Source organism: Elephantulus edwardii, unplaced genomic scaffold (assembly GCF_000299155.1).
Source record: "Elephantulus edwardii isolate Elephantulus edwardi_28Jun2011 unplaced genomic scaffold, EleEdw1.0 scaffold00047, whole genome shotgun sequence".
NCBI classification, from domain to species: domain Eukaryota; kingdom Metazoa; phylum Chordata; class Mammalia; order Macroscelidea; family Macroscelididae; genus Elephantulus; species Elephantulus edwardii.
In genome coordinates, this window is record NW_006399797.1 from 16,298,494 (window position 1) to 16,322,262 (window position 23,769).

Genomic DNA, 23,769 nt, shown 5'->3' on the forward strand with positions numbered 1-23,769 from the left:
TTTTGGTTCCCGTGGACTTCATTTCATTTTCCTCAGCTTAAGCTTGAACTTGCATATGAGTAGTTGGTGATCTATACCACAATCAGCTCCTGGCCTAGTTTTCACAGCTGATATTGAACTTCTCCAGAGGTTCTTTTCGCAGATGTAATCAATCTGTTTCCTATGCATATCATCAGGTAAAATCCATGTATATAACCTGCGTTTATGTCTCTTAAAAAACTTATTTGCGATGAATAAGTCATTGATGGTGCGAAATTCTATCATACTCTCTCCAGCTCCATTTCTGTCACTGAGTCCATTTTTTCCAACTACTGAATCTTCTTCTCTATTCCCAGCTTTTGCATTCCAGTCACCATTATTATCAATGCATCTTGATTGCATGTTCTATCTATCTCCGATTGTAAAAGTTGATAAAAATCTTCTATTTCCTCTTCCTTGGCTCTGGTTGTTGATGCATATATCTGAATGATAGTGGTATTCACTGACCTTCCTTGTATGCGTATGGATATTATCCTGTCACTCACAATATTATACTTCGGGATGGATCTAGCAATGGCTTTCTTAATTATGAAAGCAATTCCATTTTTCCTCACCTTTTCATCTCCTGAGTAATATATCATATGATCATCCGACTCAAAATGCCCCATGCCAGTCCATCTCATATCCCCAATGCCTAGTATGTCAATATTTATGCGTTCTATTTCTTCCTTAACAATATCTAATTTTCCTGCATATCAAGGGTATCACCTAGGAAGAGTGCAAACGGTCACTGCAAAGACAGAAGAGAAAGAGAAGACCAAAATGGATGTCAGAAGAGACTCTGAAAATTGAACTGGAGTGCAGAGAAGCCAAAGGAGAAGGAAGAATTCAAGATACTAAAGAGTTGAATAGAAGATTTCAAAAGTCAGCACGAGATGACAAAGTAAAATGTTACAATGAAATGTGCAATGAATTGGAGTCAGAATATCTAAAGGGCCAAACTCTCTCAGCATTTCTTAAGCTCAAGGAACTGAAGAACAAATTCAAACCTCGAGTTGCTATAATCAAGGATGCTTTAGGAAGAATATTAAATGATCCAGGAAGTATTAAAAGAAGATGGAAAGAATATACTGAGTCACTGTATCAGAAAGAATTGGGAGACATAGAAGAATTTAATGAAACAACATATGATCAAGAGCCTATGATGATGAAGGAAGAAGTTCAAGCTGCTTTGAAGGAAATAGTAAAAAATAAGTCCCCAGGAATAGATGGTATACCAATTGACATATTTCAGCCAGCAGATGTTGCCCTGGACGTGCTCACCAAGTTGTGCCAAGAAATCTGGAGAGCAACTACTTGGCCAACTGACTGGAAGAGATCTATATGTGTTCCCATTCCAAAGAAAGGTGACCCAACAGAGTGTGGAAATGATAGAACAATATCATTGATTTCACATGCAAGCAAGATTTTACTGAAGATTATCCAAAAACAATTGGAACAGCACATCAGCAGAGAACTGCCAGAAGTCCAGGCTGGGTTTAGAAGGGGTCGTGGTACTAGGGATATTATAGCTGATGTTAGATGGATCTTAGCTGAAAGCAGAGAATACCAGAGGAATGTCTATCTGTGTTTCATTGACTATGCAAAGGCGTGTGGATCATAACAAACTGTGGCTGACTCTGAGAAAAATGGGATTCCCAGAACACTTGATTGTTCTAATGTGAAACCTATACTTAGACCAGGAGGCAGTCGTCAGAACAGAGCAAGAGAACACTGCATGGTTCAAAATTGGGAAGGGCATATGCCAGGGATGCATCCTATCTCCATACCTTTTCAACCTATAGGCAGAACAGATTATCTGGGAGGCTGGGCTCTATGAGGAGAAATGTGGGGTCAAGATTGGTGGAAGATCTATCAACAATCTGTGTTATGCAGATGACACAACCCTGCTTGCTGAAACTGAGCAGGACCTGAAGCACTTGCTGCAGAGGGTCAAGGACTGCAGCCTCCACTATGGATTGAGGCTCAATGTCAAGAAGACAAAGATTCTGACCACTGGGCCAATTGGCAGCATCAGAATGGATGGTGAAGAGGCTGAGATTGTTCACAGCGTCACTTTGCTTGGCTCCACAGTCAACACTCTCAGCACCAGCAGCCAGGAAATTAGAAGACGTATTGCCATGGGAACGTCTGCTGTTAGGGACCTCTCCAAAGTACTGAAGAGCAGTGGTGTCTCTTTGGAGACTAAGGTGCTCCTGATACAGGCCATGGTCTTTTCTATCACTTGTTATGCATCATAGAGTTGGACAATGACTAAGGAGGATAGAAGGAGAATTGATGCCTTTGAACTGTGGTGCTGGAGAAGAGTATTGAGGGATACCATGGACTGCTAGAAAAACAGATTCATCCTGGAAAGGGTCAAACTGGGCTGCTCCTTGGAGGCAAGGATTCTAAGGCTCCGTCTGACATACTTTGGGCATGTGCAAGGAGGGACAGGTCCTTGGAAAGGGACATCATGCTTGGTAGGGTGGAGGGACAGCGCAGAAGGGAAGGGCTCCCTATGAGGTGGGGTGATTCAGTGACTGGGGTAATCGGGATGGGTGTGTCAGAGACAGTGCGATTGGCACAGGACAGAGCAGAGTTTAGGGCTGTTTTCACATAGGGTCACTATCAGTCGCAAGCGACTCGACGGCGCATAACAACAACAACAACAACATACTTTATACTCCTACTGGGATGAGATTGTATCTCATTGTGATTTTTATTTGTATCTCTCTTTATTTTCCATTATTTTGAGCATTTCTTCATGTGTCTTTTGGCTATCCAAATGTCTTCCTTTCTGAAAAGTCTTTCCATATCTTTTGTGCATTTTGTGATTGGGTTATCAGTCTTTTCCTTGTGGAGGCCCTGTAGGATTCTGTAAGTTTTTGTTACGTGACCCTTCCCTGAGATGGCATTGCCAAATATTTTTTTTCCCAGTCTGTAGATTTTATTTTCATCCTGTGGGGGAAAAGGTTTTGATGTGCACAAGTACTTATTCTTTAGAAGGTCTCATTCATTAATGTTATCCTCTCCTGGTTTTGCAGATATTTTCTTTTTAAAGTACCAGTGCTTTAAAAATGGCTCTTTATGTTCGAGCAGGAGTGGCATCCACTTCCTAAAGAACATACCCCCAGAAACTCAGTAAACTTTGATAAATCCTGATAGTTGTAGAGGGGCTTCAGTCCTTTTGTTCATAAGGTTGCTATGAGTCATGCTTGACATGAAGGCAATCAACAACATGTTCTAATACAGAAATGAGAAATTGCTTTTGTATTGTGGATGCTGTTGTTGGGAACAGTTTATTCATATTGAATTAGTAGAGTTCAGACTTGGCCAGCCTCCTTGGCCTGTGGTGCTTATTTTATAGTTGGCTTTTACCTTTTAAAGAAGTTCCTTTAATACTATTTTAATCAAATTTAGAAAGGAAATAAGCCATTATATTTAGCAAAGGGACCAAAGCATATTCTTTTAGAATATCTTGCACTTTTGATCACTCCCCCAAATGAAACAGTTCTTAAAGACAAAGATGTACCACTGTTTAAAAGTTCCTTGGTAAAATCCTCTTTCTGAGTCAAACATCCTCCAACACTTACGTTCACTCTTTTTATCTATCTTGAAGATAAAATGGATTGAAGAAATAATGGCAGTTATGCATTATAGCCCAACAGAATCTACATATGTCTTTTCCAAAAGGATAAAATGCATATATTGTACCAAATAAGCATGCAACATATAGAAAATTTTAGAGTAGAAAACCTGCACTAAAATTCTATTTAGTTATTTTATTTTTAGATAGCTCATTTACTAACACCTCAAATATAATAATAAGGCATTAATAAATATTATCACTAGTTAAAACTTCTGCCCAAGAGAAGAACATCAAAAGGGCCTAAACACCCTTTTGAAGTATTCATCTAATAATGCTATCATTTTGCTTCGGGGTGGCAAGCAAATATTTACTTATTCCATCCCAAGAAGGATGAAGTTTAGCCTATTCAGATGTTTAAAAAGAAAAATTAATCTCACCAGCAGATGGCTGAAACATTTGTTAGGTACCACCGATTACAGAGTGACTCACAGTCATACTATGAACAACATCTCTGAACCTTGTCCTGTCCTGTGTCATTCTCATCGTCTCTGACATACTCGAGACCATTGTTGTAGTCACTGTGTAGGACCATCTCATTAAGGGTCTCTTTCATTGACTCTGCACATTTCCAAGAGTGATATCCCTCTCCAAAGAGCAGTCTTTGGCTAGCAACATGCCCAAAGTATGTGTGACTAAGTTTTGTCATCTTTGTTTCCAAAGAGCTTTCTGACTGCACCCTCCAAGACAGATATGTTTGTTCTTTTGGAAGTCCATGGGATATGAAACACTCCTCTCCACCACCGCAGCTCAAAGGCATCAATTCTTCTATCTCTATTCATTATCCAGCCCTCAGATGCACAGCAGGTGATTGAAAAGATCATGGCCTTAATCAGGTGTATATTAGTCTTTAAACTAATGTCATTGCTACTTGATAAATTAGAGAGGTCCATTACAAAGAATTTCCCCAATGCAATATGTCATTTGATTTCCTAACTGCTGGAACCAAGGGTATTGATTGTGGACCCAAAACAAGTAAGATCAAATGATGACAGCTACAACTTTCCCCCATTTATCATATTACCTATCGCTCCAGTGGTGAGGAATTACTTCTTGGTGTTGAGATATAATCCACATTGAAGGCTGTAGTCTTTTATTTTCTTCAGTAAGCATTTCAAATCCTCTTCACTCTCCGCAATCAAGGTTCTGTAATCTGCATAAAACAAGTTGTGAAAGAGTTTTTCTCCAATCCTGATGCCACATTTTTCTTCATAGAATCCAGCTCCTCAAATAATTTGCTCAGTATACAGATTGAATATATATGGAGAGGGATATAATGTTGATGCACACCTTTCTAGTTTTAAACCATGCGTTGTTCCCTAGCTCTGTTCAGACATCAGTTTCTTGGTCTAGGTCTAGGTTGTGAATGAGCATAATTAAGTGGTCTAGGATTCTAAGTTTTCTTAATATTTGCAATAATTTGTTGTGATCCATAGTCAAATGCCTTTATAAACACAAATATGTATTCACTGTTTTCAGCCAAGATCTATCTGACATCAGCAATGATATCCCGCGTGCCACAGCCTCTTCTAAATTCAGTTTGAACTTCTAGCAGTTCTCTATCAATGTACTCTTCTACACATTTTTACAATATGGATTGAGGCTCAATGTCAAGAAGACAAAGATTCTCACCACTGGACCAATTGGCAGCATCAGGATGGATGGTGAAGAGATTGAGATTGTACACAGCTTTAGTTTGCTTGGCTCCAGTCAACAGTCTTGGCACCAGCAGCCAGGAAATTAAAAGGCACATTGCAATGGGAAAGTCTGCTGTTAGGGACCTCTCCAAAGTGCTGAAGAGCAATGGTGTCTCTTTGGAGACTAAGGTGCATCTGATACAGGCCATGCATGGTCTTTGCAATCACCTGTTATGCATCAGAGAGTTGGACAATGACCAAGGAGGATAGAAGGAGAATTGATGCCTTTGAGCTGTGGTGCTGGAGAAGAGTATTGAGAATACCATGGAGTGCTAGGAAAACAAACAGATTTGTCCTGGAAAGGGTTAAACCGGGCGGCTCCTTGGAGGCAAGGATTCTGAGGCTCCGTCTAACATACTTTGGACATGTTGTGAGGAGAGACCGGTCCTTAGAAAGGGACATCATGCTTGGGAGGGTGGAGGGACAGCGCAGGAGAGGAAGGCCCTCTATGAGGTGGATTGATTCAGTGACTGGGATAATTGGGATGGGAGTGTCAGAGACAGTGTGATTGGCACAGGACAGAGCAGAGTTTAGGGCTGTTGTACATAGGGTTGCTATGAGTCACAGGCAACTCAACGGCACATAACAACAACAACAATACACATTTTTTATGATCTTCAACAATATTTTCTTTGTATATAATATTAATGATACTGTTCAATCATTTTCACAGTTTGTTGAATCATCTTTTTTCTGAAATAGGAACAAACATGAATCTGTTCTAGTCAGTTGGCCAAGTAGCTGTTCTCAAAATGTCCTGGCATAAACTGGTAAGTATGCCTAGGGTTACATGTTTTAATTGAAACCTATCAATTCATATCTCGTCTCTTCCTGGGGCCTTATTTTTTGCTAATGTCTTCAGTGAAACTTGACCTTCATTCATTACCATTGATTCTTGTTCATATGGTACTTGAAATTTTTCAGCATCACCCACTTACTTTTGGTACAGTGACTCTGTGTATTCCTTACAGATGCTTCCTGGATCATTCAAGATTTCGCCCATAGCATCTCTTAGTATTGCAACTCAAGGCTTGAATTTACTTTTTCATTCTTTCAACTTGAGAAATACCTAGCAGGTTCTTACCTTTTTATTCTACAACTCCTATTCTTTGAACATTCCATTTAATTATTTTACTTTGTCTTTTGACCTGCCCTTTGAAATTTTCTGTTCATCTCTTTTACTTTTGCATTTCTCCCCTTTGTTTTGGCTTCTCAATTTTGTAGTGTAGTTTTCAGTCTCTTCTGTCATTCATTTTGGTCTTTTCTTCCTCCTCTTTCTTTGTAGGACTCTTTGCTCTCTTTATTAATGGCATCTCATAACACGTCTGATGTTCAATTATTAGTGCTTAGTATCTCAAACCTATTCTAGAGATGATCTTTAAATTCAAGTATGGCGCATGATTCAAATCCACCAGATGCTGCACTGGAAAAGGAGGGGCATTCTTCTCCTGTACCAGTTGGATCAGATTCGATGGTACACACACACACACACACACACACACACACACACATACACACACACACAACTAAAATAAAAAAATTAAAATAAGAAAAATTACTCTAAGAAAAAAAATTCAAGTATGATAGACTCAAATCTCAATCTAGCATGTGAAACTAGCATGTGTTCTTTGGTACTGAGTTTGAGAGAGTATAAAGGGGAGCAAATAGTAACTTTTTAAAGTGATTTCTGTCTCATTGGATTCTGACTATATCTTTGTTTTGGTTTTTTTTTTTATACGACCGCAAAATTATACCTAGCCTGAAAAATGAAATTGCTCGTTTTCACTCCAGAAAGGGTTCCCAACCATCAGCTAGAGACAAAGCTTGAGGATAAACTCAGATGATAAACAGAGAATGGCTGATATTGATAAAAAATAAGGGTAGCTACAAAGTGAACATCCAGCATCACAGGAACACAAAAGCCACCACAGTACAGAAAACAGAAGATGGCAAACTTAGTTGTGATGATTTGAAGGAAGTAAAGAAGACTTAAAAACACTTGTCAAAAAAGCCTTCAATATGGACTACATACCAATCTCAATAAAACAAAAATCTTTACAACTGGACCAATAGGGAACATTGTGATAAATGGAGAAAGGATTGAAATTGTTCATAATTTCATTTTACTTGGATCTACAATCAACACCCACGGTAGCAGCAGTCAAGAAGTCAAAAGACATGGGGCAAATCTGCTGTCAAGGACCTCTTGAAGGTGTTCAAGAGCAAGAATGTCAACTTAAAGCAAAAGATGTGCCTGAGCCAAGCCATACTCTTTTCAGTTATGAAAACTATTGTATGTGAAAATCAGACATTGAATAAGGAAGACCAAAGATGAATGAATGCTTTTGAATTGTGGTGTTAGTGAAGAGTATTGAATATACCATACATAGGCCACCAAAGAATAAACAAATCTGTCTTCAAGTTATCACTACTAGAGTGCTGCTTAAAGGCAAGGATGGTGAAACTCTGTCTCACATACTGTGGGCATATTGTCAGAAGGAGCCAGTCCTTAGAAAAAGACATTATGCTTGGAAAAGTGGAGGGTCAGAAAGAGACAGGAAGGCTCTCAATGAGATAGACTCAGACAATGACTGCAACAGTGGACTTGAGCATTGTGAAGATGGTGCAGAGAAGGGCAAGGTTACAAAGGGTCACTATGAGTCAAAGTAAACTAGATGGCACGTACCAGCAACAACTAAACAAAGTGAAAACATGTCATATGCATCACACATCTTTGTAGGTAGGACCAGAAATACAATTCCTTTGGAGCTTTTACAGAATTGTTTATGAAAATTTGCACAGCTTTGTCCTTAAAAACCTGCACAACATCTTGAGATAATTTTTTTTCCAAGAAAGCACTTAGTTGACCATTTATAGTTGGAGGTATTTTATTTTTGAAGTCCCAGTGCTTTATAAATGACTATGTTCTATAGAAATGAAAAGCAAGATATTGTAGAAAAATAAAGTCAGAAAATTTTTCACAGCAGCTTTATTTATAATTGGGGAGAATAGGATTTAATATGTTATTGTTGTGTTATTTTATGCTGTCAAGTCAGAACTCAACCCTTTAGCAGGTTTAATATAGTTTGTTGGGTCTTTTTAAATAATTACTATAAAGACTTTGCCTTATAGTTCTATCTAATACGTGTGTTGGTGTTATTGTTGTTGAGATTTTAGTGAATGTTTATAAAGACCTTGGATTTCCATTCATTCATTGTTGGACATTTTCCTCCCTGCCCCCCAGTTTACTTTTTCTTGGGGGGGGAGTCCTTTCATTGTTATAAGCTCCCCACCACCAACACTTTGCTATGCAGCTCTAAGTCTGAACTCATGTCATGCCAATAACACCTAATCATATGTTCCTTTTATACAGTTCTCTCCCTCCTCTCTTTCAATGCTGTGTATGTTATTTATCCCCTCTTTCATTAGTTTTCCCCGATGTAATTCCTGTTTTATAACAGTGGCATTATGCAGTATTTGTCCTTTTGTGAGTGAGATGTTTCACTCAGCGTAATGTCCTACAGGGTCACCCATTTGGTACAATATTTCATGAGTTCCTTGTTTTTCAATGCAGTATAGTATCCCATTGTGTGAATATACCACAGCTTCTCTAGCCATTTGTTTGTTGATGAGCAGTTGGGTTGTTTCCAACTCCTTACTATTGTGATCAAAGAAGCAATAAACATGAGTGCATATATCTATCTGTTTGGGTGGCAGTTCTGCTTTCTTGAGAGTATATTCCTAGTAGTGGAATTGTTGGGTCAAATGGTATTTCTATTTCCAACTTTTTGAGAAAGTGCCATACTGCCTTCCAGAGTGGTTGCACCATTTTAAATTTCTACCAACAGTGAATAAGAGTTCCAGTTTCTCCACAACCTCATCAACATTTGTTGTTCGCTGCTCTGTTGAATTTTGCTATTGTTACTGGGGTGAGATGGTATCTCATAGTTGTTTTGATATGCATCTCTCTTAGAGCTAGGGATTTTGAACATTTCTTCATGTGTTTCATTGCCATCCTAATATCTTTCTTGGTGAGGTGTCTGTTCATATCCTGTGCACATTTTTCAATTGGATTCTTTACCTTTATCTTGTTGTGGTGCTTCAGTATTCTATAAATTCTAGATATAAGTCCCTTATCAGACATATCATTACCAAATTTTTTTCCCAGTCTGTGGCTTCCCTTTTTTACCCTGTTGGAAAAGTTTTTGGATGTGCATAGGGATTTGATTCTTAGAAGGTCCCATTCATCTATTTTATCCTTTCCTGGTTGTAAGTTTTTCAGGACGCTTGGAAGACTGTTAATGTTGTGGATTAGTGCTGCTAGGGTTCTTCCAAGCTTTTCTGTAATGAAGTTTATAGTCCTTGGTTTTAGTCGTAGGTCCTTGATCTACTTTGAGTTGGTTTTTGTATATGGTGTGAGGTGTGAGGTGTGAGTATTGTTTGAGTTTTCTGCAGATGGCTTTCCAATTTTGCCAACACCATTTGTTTAAAAAGGCTCTCATTTCCCCACTTAACTGATTTCATCTCCTTGTCAAAAATCAGTTGACCATAGGTAGATGGGCTGATTTCTGGATTCTCAATTCTACTCCATTGATCTATGTGTCTGTCATTGTACCAGTACCATGCTGTCTTGACCACCATGGCAGTGTAGTATGATTTTATATCAGGGAGTTAGATGCCTTCTACCTTATTTCCCTTTTTCAAGAGTGCTTTGCTTATTAGGGGTCTTTTTCCATTTCAAATGAAATTAGATATTTCCTTTTCCATCTCATTGACGAATGGAATTAGTATTTGCATTGGGATTACATTGAACGTGTAGATTGTCTTTGGTAGGATTGTCATTTTCATGATATTGAGTCTTCCTATGCATGAGAAGCACTGATGTGTCAAATGCAATAATAGTCATCCACGGTGGACAGTGTTTGGTGGAACTCCCTGAATAAAACAAGCTTGGAAGCAAAAGTGGCATCCACTTCTGAAATAGCTTGCCTCTGGAAACTCTATGAACATGGAGAAACAAAGTTATACAAATGTTCAAGTCTTTTGTTCGTAGGGTCACTATGAGTCATCTATGATGCAACAGCACCTAACAACAACAACAATCCATGAGCAAGGTATATTCTTCCATTTCTCCAGGCTTCTTTTTGTTTCTTAAAGTAATGTTTGTAATTTTCTTTGAATAGATTCTTTGTGTTTCTAGTTAGATTTACTCCCAAGTATTTTATCTGTGATCAGCTATTATGATGGATATTGTTTTTCTTAGCTTCGGTTCTATATTATCTTTGTCACTGTAGAGATATCCAATTGATTTTTGTATGTTGAATTCTGCCACTTTGCTGAATTGGTCAACTATTCCTAGTAGTTTTCTTTCTGAGTCTTTAGGGTTTTCTAAGTATACTATCATATCATGTGCATATAAAGATAATTTTACCTTCTCTTTCCCAATTTGGATACCTCTTATTTTCTTCTCTTGTCCACTAAAACTTCTAATGCAATATTAAATAAGAGAGATGATAGTGGGCATCCTTGCCTAGTTCCTGTTCTCAAAGGAAATGCCTTTAACCTCTCTCCATTGAGAACAATGTTGGCTTTCAGGTTTGCGTATATACTTTTTACTATGTTGAGGAAATTCCCTTCTATTCTTATTTTATTGGGTGTTTCAGGAAAGGGTGTTGAATTTTGTCAAAGGCCTTTTCTGCATTAATTGATAGGATCATATGGCTCTTGTTCTTTGCTTTGTTAATTTGATGAGTTACAATGATTGTTTTTCTTATGTTAAACAGTCCTTGCATACCTGTTATGAATCCCACTTGGTCATGGTGAATTATCATAAAAAAACAGATCATAACAAACTGTGGCTGGCTCTGAGAAGAATGGGAATCCCAGAACATTTAATCGTGCTAATGTGAAACCTATACTTGGACCAAGAGGCAGTCGTCAGAACAGAGCAGGGTAACACTGCATGGTTCAAAATTGGGAAGGGTGTGCTCCAGGGATGTGTCCTGTCTCCATACCTTTTCAACCTGTGTGCAGAGCAGATTATACGAGAGGCTGGTCTATGAGGAAACGTGCGGCAGTAGGATTGGTGGAAGATCTGTCAACAATATGCATTATGCAGATGACACAACCTTGCTCTCGGAAACTGAGGAGGACCTTGTGCACTTACTGCAGAGGTTCAAGGACTGCAGCCTTCAGTATGGACTGAGGCTCAATGTCAAGAAGACAAAGATTCTCACCACTGGACCAATTGGTAGCATCAGGATGGATGGCGAAGAGATTGAGATTGTTCACAGCTTCAGTTTGCTCGGCTCCACAGTCAACACTCTTGGCACCAGCAGCCAGGAAATAAAAAAAAGTATTGCGATGGGAAAGTCTGCTGTTAGGGACCTCTCCAAAGTACTCAAGAGCAATGGTGTCTCTTTGGAGACAAAGGTGCGCCTGATACAGGCCATGGTCTTTGCAATAACTTGTTATGCATCAGAGAGCTGGACAATGACTAGGGCGGACAGAAGGAGAATTGAAGCCTTTGAGCTGTGGTGCTGGAGAAGAGTATTGAATGTACCATGGACTGCCAAGAAAACAGATTCATCCTTCTTGTTGTTGTTATGTACCGTCGAGTCATTTGCGACTCATAGCGATCCTATGTACAACAGCCCTAAACCCTGCTCTATCCTGTGCCAATCGCATTACCTCTGACACACCCATCCCGATTACCCCATCACCGAATCAATCCATCTCATAGAGGGTCTTCCCCTCCTGTGCTGTACCTCTGCTCTACCCAGCATGATGTCCCTCTCTAAAGACCTGTCTCTCCTTATAACATGTCCAAAGTATGTCAGACGAAGCCCCAGAATCCTTGCCTCCAAGGAGCAGCCTGGTTGAACCCTCTCTAGGATGAATCTGTTGTGGCTCAAAAATATGATAATTTTATCCACCAGATGCTCTGCTGGAGAAGGAGAGGCAGTCTCTTCCTGTAACAGTCAGATCTGATTTGATGGTACACAAAAAAAAATAATAACAATATGATAATTTTAAGTGAAGAAGATTGATACAAAAAGTAAATGCACACAAAACAACTTCACGAAAATGAATGTTACTCAAAGGTCAGGGCTAACCTTATCTATACAAAATGGTAATTAGTTTTCATTTTTTCCCCTCAAAGTTGCTCAAATTAAAAATAAAGTAAGACATTTCTATTTTAGAAACAATACAACTTCCCAATTCTTCCTGAGTCAAGTGGTTAAGCATTAGAATTTCAACATTTTCCTTTAGGTAATTCTTTGGACATCTTTCTTCAAACTCTTTAAAAACACACACACCCAAAACAATGTCAGTGTTCCAGCAAACACTTCCTGCTTTACACATAGTTGAAAGGGTGGAGCAAACAAATAAGCAAGAAGGAAGTGAAAAGATGTTAAATACTGAGATCTGCTTGCTGTGGTCAGCCAAGTGATCTGACTTCCTAGTCATCATGAAGGCTCTCCTTGTTCTGGGGGTTCTCTTCCTTTCAGTCACTGTCCAGGCCAAGGTCTATGAAAGATGCGAGTTTGCCAGAATTCTGAAGCGAGAGGGAATGGATGGCTTCCACGGAATTAGCTTGGCCAACTGTAAGTCCATGCTTCTTTGTACTTACACAGAATTATCCAGCGAGGAAAGACGAATGAGGAAAGGATGGAGAATAAGAAAGATGTTTTAGTTATTTAGTGCTGCTATGATAGATGATAGAAGGAGAATTGATGCCTTTGAGCTATGGTGCTGGAGAAGAGTGTTAAATATACCATGGACTGCTAGGAGAACAAACAGATTTGTCCTAGAGAGGGAGAGACCAGGCTGCTTCTTGGAGGCAAGGATTCTGAGGCCCGTCTTGGAGAGGGACATCATGCTTAGGAGGGTGGAGGGACAGCACTAAAGAGGAAGATTCTTGATGAGATGGATTGATTCAGTGACTGGGGTAATGGGAGTAAGTGTGTCAGAGACAGTAAGATTGGCATAGGATAGACCAGGGTTTAGGGCTGTTGCATGTAGGGTCGCTATGAGTCAAAGGTGATTAGATGGCACATAACAACAAAAGAAACATGACAGAAACACCACAAGTCAGTGGTTTTTGGAAAGAGAAGTGTGTATTTCACATTGTTGTGAAGTGCCAGATTAGCAGTTTCTGGGCTTGTTTTTTGTTAGATGCCACTGGCTCCAACTCATAGTAATCCTGCGGACAACAGAAGAAACATTACTCAATCCCACATCATCTCTCTCACAATATAGGAGTTAAAAAATTCAGGGCACCAGTTCTAGGGAAATGTATTTCTTTCCTTTCAGCATCTGTGGACCTTGCATGTTTTTAATCTTTCATTGGACCTGGGAAGTTTTCAGTGAATCCATGATCCAAAAGATATAATCTACTCCTGGTTCTGATTTCTTGGTACTTGGGAAGTCCCTCTCTGCCTACTTGTCTCTTCTTTTATCTCTTGTAAGAGAAAATGTTTAAGAACACACCTTGAGTTAAGGTGAGATAACCACACAATTCTGGGCATCATGGCCTAGCCAAGTTGACAAATGTTTTAAAATATTCCTTTAGGAATTTCAAGAACACTTCTATCTTTTAGGAAAAGAAAAAAAAAATCTTATTATCTTAATCAAAAGCATTTCCCCACCTCCATGCCCATCATCCCAAGAATCCCTGGGTTAATGTACTCAGCTACTGAAAAGTTGGAGACTTGAGTCCACATAATGATGCCTTAGAAAAAAGATTGGCTACATACTTTTGGAAAAATCAACCATCAAAAAAACCCTATAAAAAAAAAACCACAACAACAAACCAACCTATGGAGCACAGATCTACTCTAATACACACTAGTTCACCATGAGTTGGAATTGACTAGAAGGCAAATGGTTTACTTATCACCTATGTGTTTAAAAAAAAAAATCCATGAACAACTCTATTGATGTTTAACATATTTTGCAAGGAGAATATGCTTTCATAGACACAGTTTATTTGATTTGATGTTACTTGCTTATTACTTTTCAGGGATGTGCCTGGCCAAATGGGAGAGTAATTACAACACCCGAGCAACAAACTACAATCCTGGAGACAGAAGCACTGATTATGGGATTTTCCAGATCAATAGCCGCTGGTGGTGCAATGATGGCAAAACCCCAAGAGCAGTTAATGCCTGCCGCATATCTTGCAACAGTAAGACATAATAAATTATGAGTGATGGCATAGGGCCTGTTTGTCAGGATACACTTGTTAAAGATTTGATACAGAAGAAAAAGCCCTGAAGGGATTTGTTGAGGATCCCAGAAAAGTCCATCACAAGTTCCATGTATTTCTTAAAGTTATATTATGGATTTGTTTATTTGGGTTGAAACAACTATTTTCTTGAACTTATATAAAAATAATATATGCTTTCTTAGTGCATGAGATTAAGTGTTGCAAAAATTTATATTAAGATTTTAACTCTAAAAACAAAAACAAAAAAATTTTAACTCTTTATTAGAGAGATTAACTTTAGAATATTCTTTAAAAATCTAGTTAATATAATTTCTAAGTATTTTGTATTATATAATAATCTGGGGCCATAAAATAAAAATTAGAATGTATCAAGAAACAAAATCACCTATTATTTTAGTTTTGCTACCTAGAAATTGATAATCATTGTTCCTTGATTTTTAATATATATTTTTCAATAATATATATTGATTACATATATGAATGTGAAGTCCTGTCATTCATGTTTACTCACACATAAATGCTTAAACAATGCATATATTTACAAGAAGAATTACTTTTTTTATACCTTGTTTTTCATTATTATAAAGAAAGTATTTTCTTATTAGAAAGTATTTCATGACAACAAATACAACTCTGTATCACCATTTTAAGGATGTACAGAATTATATTACATGCATATTAATACAATTAATTGACCGAAGTCTTACTAGAAGCATGTTTCTATTTCACTGTTTTATAAACTACTAGCAAAAGATTTGCCCCTATATCTCTCTGAGCTCTTTTTATTTTTTTAAGAGACTTTGGATTTCCATTCATTCATTGTTGCATATTTCCCTCCCTTCCTACACCTCCCACCATCTCTGGGCTTATTTCTTACTACTTCTTTAGAAAAAAAATTCCGAGGTGTGGAATTGCAAAATAAAAAATTTCTCAGGTTTCTTTCACATTGGCTAGCACAAGCAAGACCTAAGATAATATTATTTAATAATTAATAACTCCAGAATTTTAATGATTTTGGTAAATGATAAACAGAATACTTTGTCTTATGTCAAGTAGGATGAGATGAAGAGAATAGTCCCCTCCTTTTCACAACATGTGGACTCTTGGGAAAGAACTTTCTAGTAGGTGTCCTAAGCCTACTATTTTAACACTGGCCATAAACTTGGAGACTTTTCTGAAAGCTATTTTCATTCCTCACTGCCTCTTTTTCAGCTTTGCTGCAAGACGATGTCACTCAAGCTATAAAATGTGCGAAGAGGGTTGTCAGTGATCCACAAGGCATTAGAGCATGGTAAGTTTTCAAGTGTTAAAGTGTTTGCCATACTAGGTATTGTAGAGAATAGATTTTTTCAAAGGCCAAAGTATGCTATTGAGATCTAAAACTTGTATTTTTACGTTTATGCAGAACAAATATATTCATTTGATCCTGAATAAACAATCTATCTTAACTAATTCAGAATCCTATTCTTGGCCTTGCCAATGTATTTTAGGCATTTTCTAGAGTTTTTAGGTGCAATTTGCTAACTCTGAAAACCCACAAGAGGGTCAACACTGAGTGGGTTCAGACTTGATGACACTTGATAACACCACCACCACCACCACCACCACCACCACCACAATATATATTTACAACACAATGTCTGTTTGTCCTGTCGTGAAATTATTTCCAGAATAAAAACATATGTAATGCATTTTGAAGTTGTTGATGTAGAATACGTAGAATACAACATTTGCATTCTGCATTCTGATGTTCTAGTGTTCTGAGGACATTGAGAAAGAGTGAAGTGCTTTTTTTTATACATAACTCCACTTAATAAACAATAATCCTTGAATATATCTGTAAATTTTTATGTTTTGTGATAATACTCTGTTTCCTTAAGAGAGTTGACGTGTATAATTATGATGAAAATACTTTAACATTTTCCTGGTTTGTTTGGCCTTCCTTTACAGGGTGGCATGGAGAAACCGCTGTCAAAACAGAGACCTCACTGAATACATCAAAAATTGTGGAGTCTAATTTCAGAGTTTTCATTCTTCAACTCACTGTTGCTTCTTTTTTATATTAAGATAGTAGTAAAAAGTGCAAGGCTACACTACCATTCTTCTCTCTGCAAATGAGGAATTTCTTTATGGAAGCAGAAACAAAACAATCACTTTTCTTCTATGAGGCTTAATGATTAATAACACATGTACTCCTTGGTATTACAATTAGAACATAGCTCAGTTTGCTTAAAAGTACTAATACCAGTCAAAATTAATCTAAAATCTTAGTTAAGATATATATCTCTAGTACATTCAATTCTTAACTAAAAAAAACTCAAAACACAACAAAACTCAGGCTTACTTTGAATAATGTTATTAGTCTGTAATTTTAGATAAAACACAATTTCAAACTGTCTTAAATTGATCTTATACAGAATTCCACTTGCCTAAGGCATATGATGCCAGCAACTGTGTTAGTCATCTCTTAAAACAGGAAAGATGGAGACTCCTGGTAGAAAAAAAAAAATTTCAAAGTATAGAATATCAAGTGAAGAATGCTAATACCAAGGATTTTGTTTTCAGGCAGAATATGACCTTTACTTTAGATATTTTTAAAACTATTGCCTTTATGCAACTTTACAAACAGACTCAGATTTTCTATTTCAATCTGTCTTAGTCTTTTAAAAAAACTCTTATGTGCATCATGCTGATCCTGGGGGAATTTAAGGAAAGATTGGATGAGCTGTGCCATTCTTTACTTTTATTAATATAAAAAAAAAGATTCTTGCATCAGACAAGATGTAGAAAGCAGGTGTGTTTCCAAGTATTCAAACGATTGCAAGTTAGCAGCAAAATTATGCACATTGTCAAAAAAATGCGAACGTGTTCATTAAAGGCTTTGCAACTCACACCTTGTCTGTCTTTGTTTAAGGGGGAAAAAATGAAAAAAGTAATTTGGCACTCTTAGTAAATTTCCTTCATCCTCACTTGCACCCCAAGCAGCTGGGTATGGATGGGGGGAGGGGGGCGGGAAATCCCAAGAATCGTGACCCTTCTTATTTTAAACTAGTAACCACACATCTCAAATGAAGACTCAAGCCTGTCAGGCCATGTTAATAATTTCTCTATAATCCTTCCACGGTGGTGTCCCTGTTGTCCAAAATTACTCTTACTCGTATTTTCTCCTGCAGAATTTCAGTACTCACCCTTCAGTCTTCTCCTTTCCCTTGAAACATATTTTACTGAAAGAATACATGTCATCTTCACCCCACTGAAGCTCTGATACCCTCTCTTTGGGCCAGTTCCCCACCACAACATACACTTGGCCTATTTCCCATGTAACAGCTCTGACACACCATGTGGAACCACTGTCCAGGATGGCACAAGCTATTTACTATCCACTGCTAATTTAAAGGTTGGCACTTTGGACCGACAAGCCGGTGGAAGCAAGGTAAACTGCTTCCATATTCTTTCTTTTCAGAGGCTGTAAATCCCACAGGAGGAAAGTGTTTATCTTTTTCCCCCTTAGACCAGTTAAGTAGATTCAAACCACTTGCCTTTGTATTGACAGAACAACTCCCTATCCACTGGTCTACCAGAGCTTCCTTCATAAAGACTACAGCCAAGAAAACTTTCTATGGTGCAGTTCTACCTTGTTAAATCATACAGTCATCATAAGTTGGAGTTGACTCAGCAGCAACTAATGACAATTTAACCCAAGCACTTAGCTTTGAACATGGTACATATACAACTAATAGTAATTGCAAGATGAATATCATTAATTTTTTAATATAGGACTCCATGTTGATATTTATTAAGGCTTTCCATATGCTTCAAGCCTAAGTCATTCCATTGTAACTGTTTCTGCTATTTAAGTTGTTATTGTTAGGTGCTGTTGAGTCGAGCACGACTCATAGCGACCCTATGAAAAAAACATCTGAACGCTGTTCTATCCTGCACCATCCTCACACTTCCTGACACACAAGAGCCCATTGCAGCATTAACCATATCAATCCACCTGGTTGAGGATCTTCCTCTCCTTCACCGACTCTCCACACTTCCCAGCATCATGTCCTTCTCCAAGGAATAGCACCTCCTAGCAACATGTCCAAGGTACGTGATTGGAAGCTTCATCCTTCTTGCTTCCAAAAAGCACTTCAGGTGCACCTTCTCCAAGACCTATCTGTTCATTCTCTTGTCCATCCATGGAATGTTCAGTGCTCTTCTCCAACACCATAGCTCAAAGGAATCAATCTTTTTCTGTCATCTTTATTCATTGTCTAGCTCCTGGATGCATAGCTAGTAATCGGAAAGACTATAGCAAAGGCAGCTTACCCTTCAAAATGACATCACTACTCCTCAATAATTTGGAAAGTTCCCAAAATGCAGATTTTCCCAGTGCAATGCATCCCCTTATTTCCTGACCATTTTCTGACTTATTTGCTGGTACCACGGGTGTTAATTGTGGACCCAAGTACGTTGAAGGTGTTGACAGATGGTGTTATTTGAAGAGTCAGCCTCAAACCCATGCCATGTGGGGCTTAAAGCATAGGAGTTAGGAGGGTAGAAAGTAGAGATCCCCAATACAAGTGCAATTTTAGGCTCTTGGGCTATTTTTATATGAATAAACTCAGGAAACTGGGGCTGGTTTCTCTGAGGTACATAAAATATAGATCAAGGTAGAGGATACAGACTTGCAGAGTAGCAGTTAAGAAACAGATAGGACATTTCTAAGAAGAGCAGTGGAACAGAAGAAGTTGATTGAAAAGGAAAACCAATGTGTATTGATGCTTTTGTTTAGAGTTTTTCATAAATAACCGTAGTGTCTAATCATTGTCAAAGAAACTCAATTTCTATGTTACTTTGTTTCACTCTAGGACATTTAAAATTCAGAGTGGTATTCTATGTAAAAACAGGGCTTATCAAGTGACACTAATTAGAATTAAGCCCTGAGCATGTTTCTTACTTCAGCTGAGTGGAATAATTTTTTAAAGTATTTTTTAATAAGTGGCTAAAATGTTTTTTTTTATTTTTAATAACATTATAAATTCTCAGTATTAATGAAGTCAAGTAGTTCAGTAAGGCTATGTCCCTTCCATCTGTCCCTCTTCAGATGCAGCCGCTTTCTACCTTTAATTCACCTATATGTAGCTTTTTTTTTTCTTAATGATATGATTTTAAATATTTCGCTTATCTTGCTCCTTCTTGATTTTTCCATTTTGTGGTACTGAATTCTCACTATGAAAAGTTGAGAATTAATCTCTCTAACCTCCACTGTTTTCCAAAGCCCATCATTGCAATGTAACTACATACTTTTGTTGTTGTTAGGTCAGTATTCAGAGTTTGTATAGTATTGTTTTGATTTATAGTGCTGTTGTTATGTGCTGTCGAGTTGATTACAAGTCATAACGACCCTACAAACAGCAGCTCTGAACCTTGCCTTACCCTGAACTCACCTTGCTAACTCTGACACACCTGACCCGTTGCACCGTCACTGTGTTAATCCTTCTCATTCAGGGTCTTTCTCTTCTGCGATGACCTCCTACCCCTTCAAGCATATCTTTCTCCAAAAACTGGCTCCTTCAGACAACACGCCCAAAGGCTGTCAGATGGAGTTTCAAAACCTTGCGTCTAAGGAGCAACGTGGATTCACCATCTCCAGAACAGATTTGTTTGTTCTCTTGGCAGTCCATTATATATTGAATACTCTTTTCTAGCACCACAACTCAAAGGTATTGATGATTTTTCTAGCTTTCTTAATCATTGTATAGCTCTCAGGTGCATAGCAAGCAATTGAGAAGACTATGGCTTGGATAGGATACACCTTGGTCTTTAGACTGACACCATTGCCCTTTAGTATTCTGGAAAGGTCCTTGACAATAGATTTTGTCAATGTGATTCATCCTTTGATTTCCTGACTGCTGTTGCCAAAAGTGTTGATTGCGACTCCAATTAAGATGAAATTGTTAGTAATTTCAAATTTTCTCCACCTATCATGATGCTGCTATTGGCCTGGTGATGAAGATTTTTGTTTTCTTGATTTTGAGATGCAATATATTTTGAAGGCTGCAGTCCTTCATCTTCTGCAGCAAACTCTTTAAGACGTACTCAGCTTCAGTGAGCAAGGTTGTGTCATCTGCATAGTACAAGTTGTTGTTGAGTCTTCAATCCTGTTGTCAATAATTTCATCTTTCTTGGATCCACAATCAATATCTTTGGTATCTGTTGTTAAGAAACCAAAAGATGTGCGGCATTGAGAAAGTCTGCTGTCAAGGACAGATCTCTCCAAAATACTAAGAAGCAAAGGTGTTAGTTTCAAGAATAAAATGCCTCTGATCCAAGCCAGAACTAGTGAAGATTGAAGCAGGATAGAGCAGAGGTTCATAGGAAGTAATTAGCAGAGTCATTAGTGGAGGTCTGCATGAAAAGGAAAAAATTGTGGGAGAGATTAGCTAGTATATGTGGTCTATGGCAAGGTTGTTGTTGTTAAGTTCCATTGAGTTGTAGAGGACTCATTGCGACCCTATGAACGAAAGACCTGAACACTTATATACCTTTCATCGTTTTTCAAGTTCATAGTGTTTCTGGAGGCAAGGTATTCAGAAGTGGATGCCACTCCTGCTTCCAAGCTTGTTTTAATCGGGGAGCGATACCAAACACTGTCCACCATGGGTAACAGCTATCACATTTGGCAAGGTATTGCCTCCAAAAGGTGATTTCTCGAACGAAGCGAATTGATCTGGGCAGGTGACATTGTTGCTGTTATGTGCTGTTGAGTCGCTTGTGACTCATAGCGACCCTATGTACAGTAGCCCTAAACCCTGCTCTATCCTCTGCCAATCTCACTGCCTCTGAGACACCCATCCCGACTACCCCAGTCACTGAACCAATCCACCTCATAGAGGGTCTTCCCCTCCTGTGTGGTCCCTCCACCCTCCCAAGCATGATGTCCCTCTCCAAGGACCAAGGACCTGTCCCTCCTTACAACATGCCCAAAGTATGTTAGACAAAGCTTCAGAATCCTTGCCTCCAAGGAGCATCCCGATTTAATCCTCTCTAGGATTAATCTGTTTATTTTCTTGGCAGTCCATGGTACATTCAATACTCTTCTCCAGCACCACAGCTCAAAGGCATCAATTCTCCTTCTATCCTCCCTAGTCATTGTCCAACTCCCTGACGCATAACAAGTGATTGCAAAGACCATGACCTGTATCAGATGCACCTTGGTCTCCAGAGTGACACCATTGCCCTTCAGTACTTTGGAGAGGTCCCTAACAGCAGACTTTCCCATCACAATACGTCTTTTAATTTCCTGGCTGCTGATGCCAAAAGTGCTGACTGTGGAGCTAAGCAAACTAAAGTTATGAACAATCTCAATCTCTTCACCATCCAAATGTTGCCAATTGCTTCAGTGGTGAGAATCTTTGTTTTCTTGATATTGAGCCTCATTCCATATTGAGAACTGCCAGAAGTCCAGGCTGGGTTTAGAAGGGGCCGTGGTACTAGGGATATTGCAGCTAAAGTTAGCTGGATGTTAGCGGAAAGCAGGGAGTACCAGAGGAATGTCTGTGTTTCATTGATTATGCAAAGGCATTTGACTGTGTGGATCATAACAAACTGTGGCTGACTCTGAGAAGAATGGGAATCCCAGAACACCTGATCGTGATAATGCGAAACCTATACTAGGACCAAGAGCCAGAACAGAGCAAGGAAACAGTGCATGGTTCAAAATTGGGAAGGGTGTATGCCGGGGATGTGTCCTATCTCCACACCTTTTCAACCTGTAGGAGGCTGGGCTCTATGAGAAGTGTGGCCTCAGGATTGGTGAAAGATCTCTCAACAGTCTGCGTTATGCAGATGACACAACCCTGTTTGCTGAAACTGAGGGCAGGTGACACAGAGATTGAGAATTTGCAAATTAAAAACGCTCAAACGACTCCGAGCCAGAGATGCCAAAGGCGCGCACGCGGGGTGGGGGGAGCGCGCGCACGCACACACACACACACACACACACACACACACACACACACAGTGTGTTGTTGTGTGCGCGTGCGCGTACGCTGCGCCTGCGCACTACGTGGCCGGTGCCTGCGTTCCTTTCCGCTCTCCTCCCACGTGGGGCTGTTCGGGCTTCGGCGACAGTCAGCCGGAAGGAGTTGTCGGTTCCCTAGTTCCGCGAGCCCGGCGATTCGCCCTCCCTCAGTCGGCAACCTTCCACGTGGGGCCGCGCGGGAGGAGCGGAGCGGGGCCTTTGAGGGGAGCGGCGATCCCGCCGGCCCCGGTCTCTTTCCCTAGCGGAGGCGGCGGCTTCTTCCGTAGGACAATATGTTCAAGAGAATGGCCGAATTTGGGCCTGACTCCGGCGGGAGAGTGAAGGTCAGTGCCAGCCCACAGCTCCCTTCAGCGGGCGCGCGCAGACTCTGGCCCCGCCCAGCGCGGCGCGGGGAGGGCCGGGTGGTTTCCCGTTCGCGCCTTCTCTCCTTGAATTTGAGCCGTGGTTTAAAGGCGGACGGTGAGCCAAACCCGTGCCTGAAAAGTCATTGGACCCGACTAAGCTGCGTCATTACCTCCTTTCCCCACCAGAAAATCCAACACCGTCTGGATGACCTGTTTGGAGCTGGCTGTTGTTGCAGGGGAATCGGGCCCCTTGAGGGATCCCGGCGTGCTGCTCCCCCGCCGCCTCCCCGAGTCCTTGGCAGGCGGGGTGGATGGCAAACGATAACAAATACTCCATAAGCACTTAATCTTTGCCCGACTTGGCCAAACGCTTCACTCCATACTCGGGTTTAGCCGCCACCATCACAGTACCAGTCAGTAGTAGCCCGCATTATATATTTATAGATGGGTTGCCTTTACAGCGGGCTGGAGCATATCGGAGGCCAGGAGGATAGCGCAGGATAAGGCGCGAATCATGGTTCATAGAGTGGCCAAGAGTTGGAGTCGACTCAGTGGCACATAACAACACATATACAAGTGTCAGAAACGAAAGGGTAAAGAGAGACATTCCCAAGTTGATGGTGGTGGTGGTGGTGGTGTTTTGTGCTGTGGAGTCGCTTGCGACTCATAGTGACCCTAGGTACAACAGCCCTAAACTCTGCTTGTCCTGTGCCAATCGCACTGTCTCTGACACTCCCATCCCGATTATCCCAGTCACTGAATCAATCCACCTCATAGAGGGCCTTCCTCTCCTG

At 39.7% G+C, this 23,769-nt stretch overlaps 2 protein-coding genes across 2 annotated transcripts in view; both read left to right on the forward strand.

Annotated features, from left to right (window-relative positions):
• The first annotated feature begins 12,835 nt into the window (after positions 1-12,835).
• LYZ (lysozyme) lies at positions 12,836-16,613 on the forward strand. The gene is made up of 4 exons (XM_006886079.1): positions 12,836-12,971; positions 14,390-14,554; positions 15,809-15,887; positions 16,547-16,613. Exons 1-4 carry the CDS (start codon positions 12,836-12,838, stop codon positions 16,611-16,613), a joined length of 447 nt encoding a protein of 148 aa, XP_006886141.1.
• A 6,066-nt stretch (positions 16,614-22,679) lies between these two features.
• YEATS4 (YEATS domain containing 4) overlaps positions 22,680-23,769 on the forward strand; it is a 26,459-nt gene continuing 25,369 nt past the window's right edge. Inside the window, exon 1 of the mRNA XM_006886080.1 lies at positions 22,680-22,954. Within this exon, the coding sequence (XP_006886142.1) occupies positions 22,904-22,954 (51 nt within the window). The 5' untranslated portion in view covers positions 22,680-22,903. The remainder of the gene's footprint in view (positions 22,955-23,769) is intronic.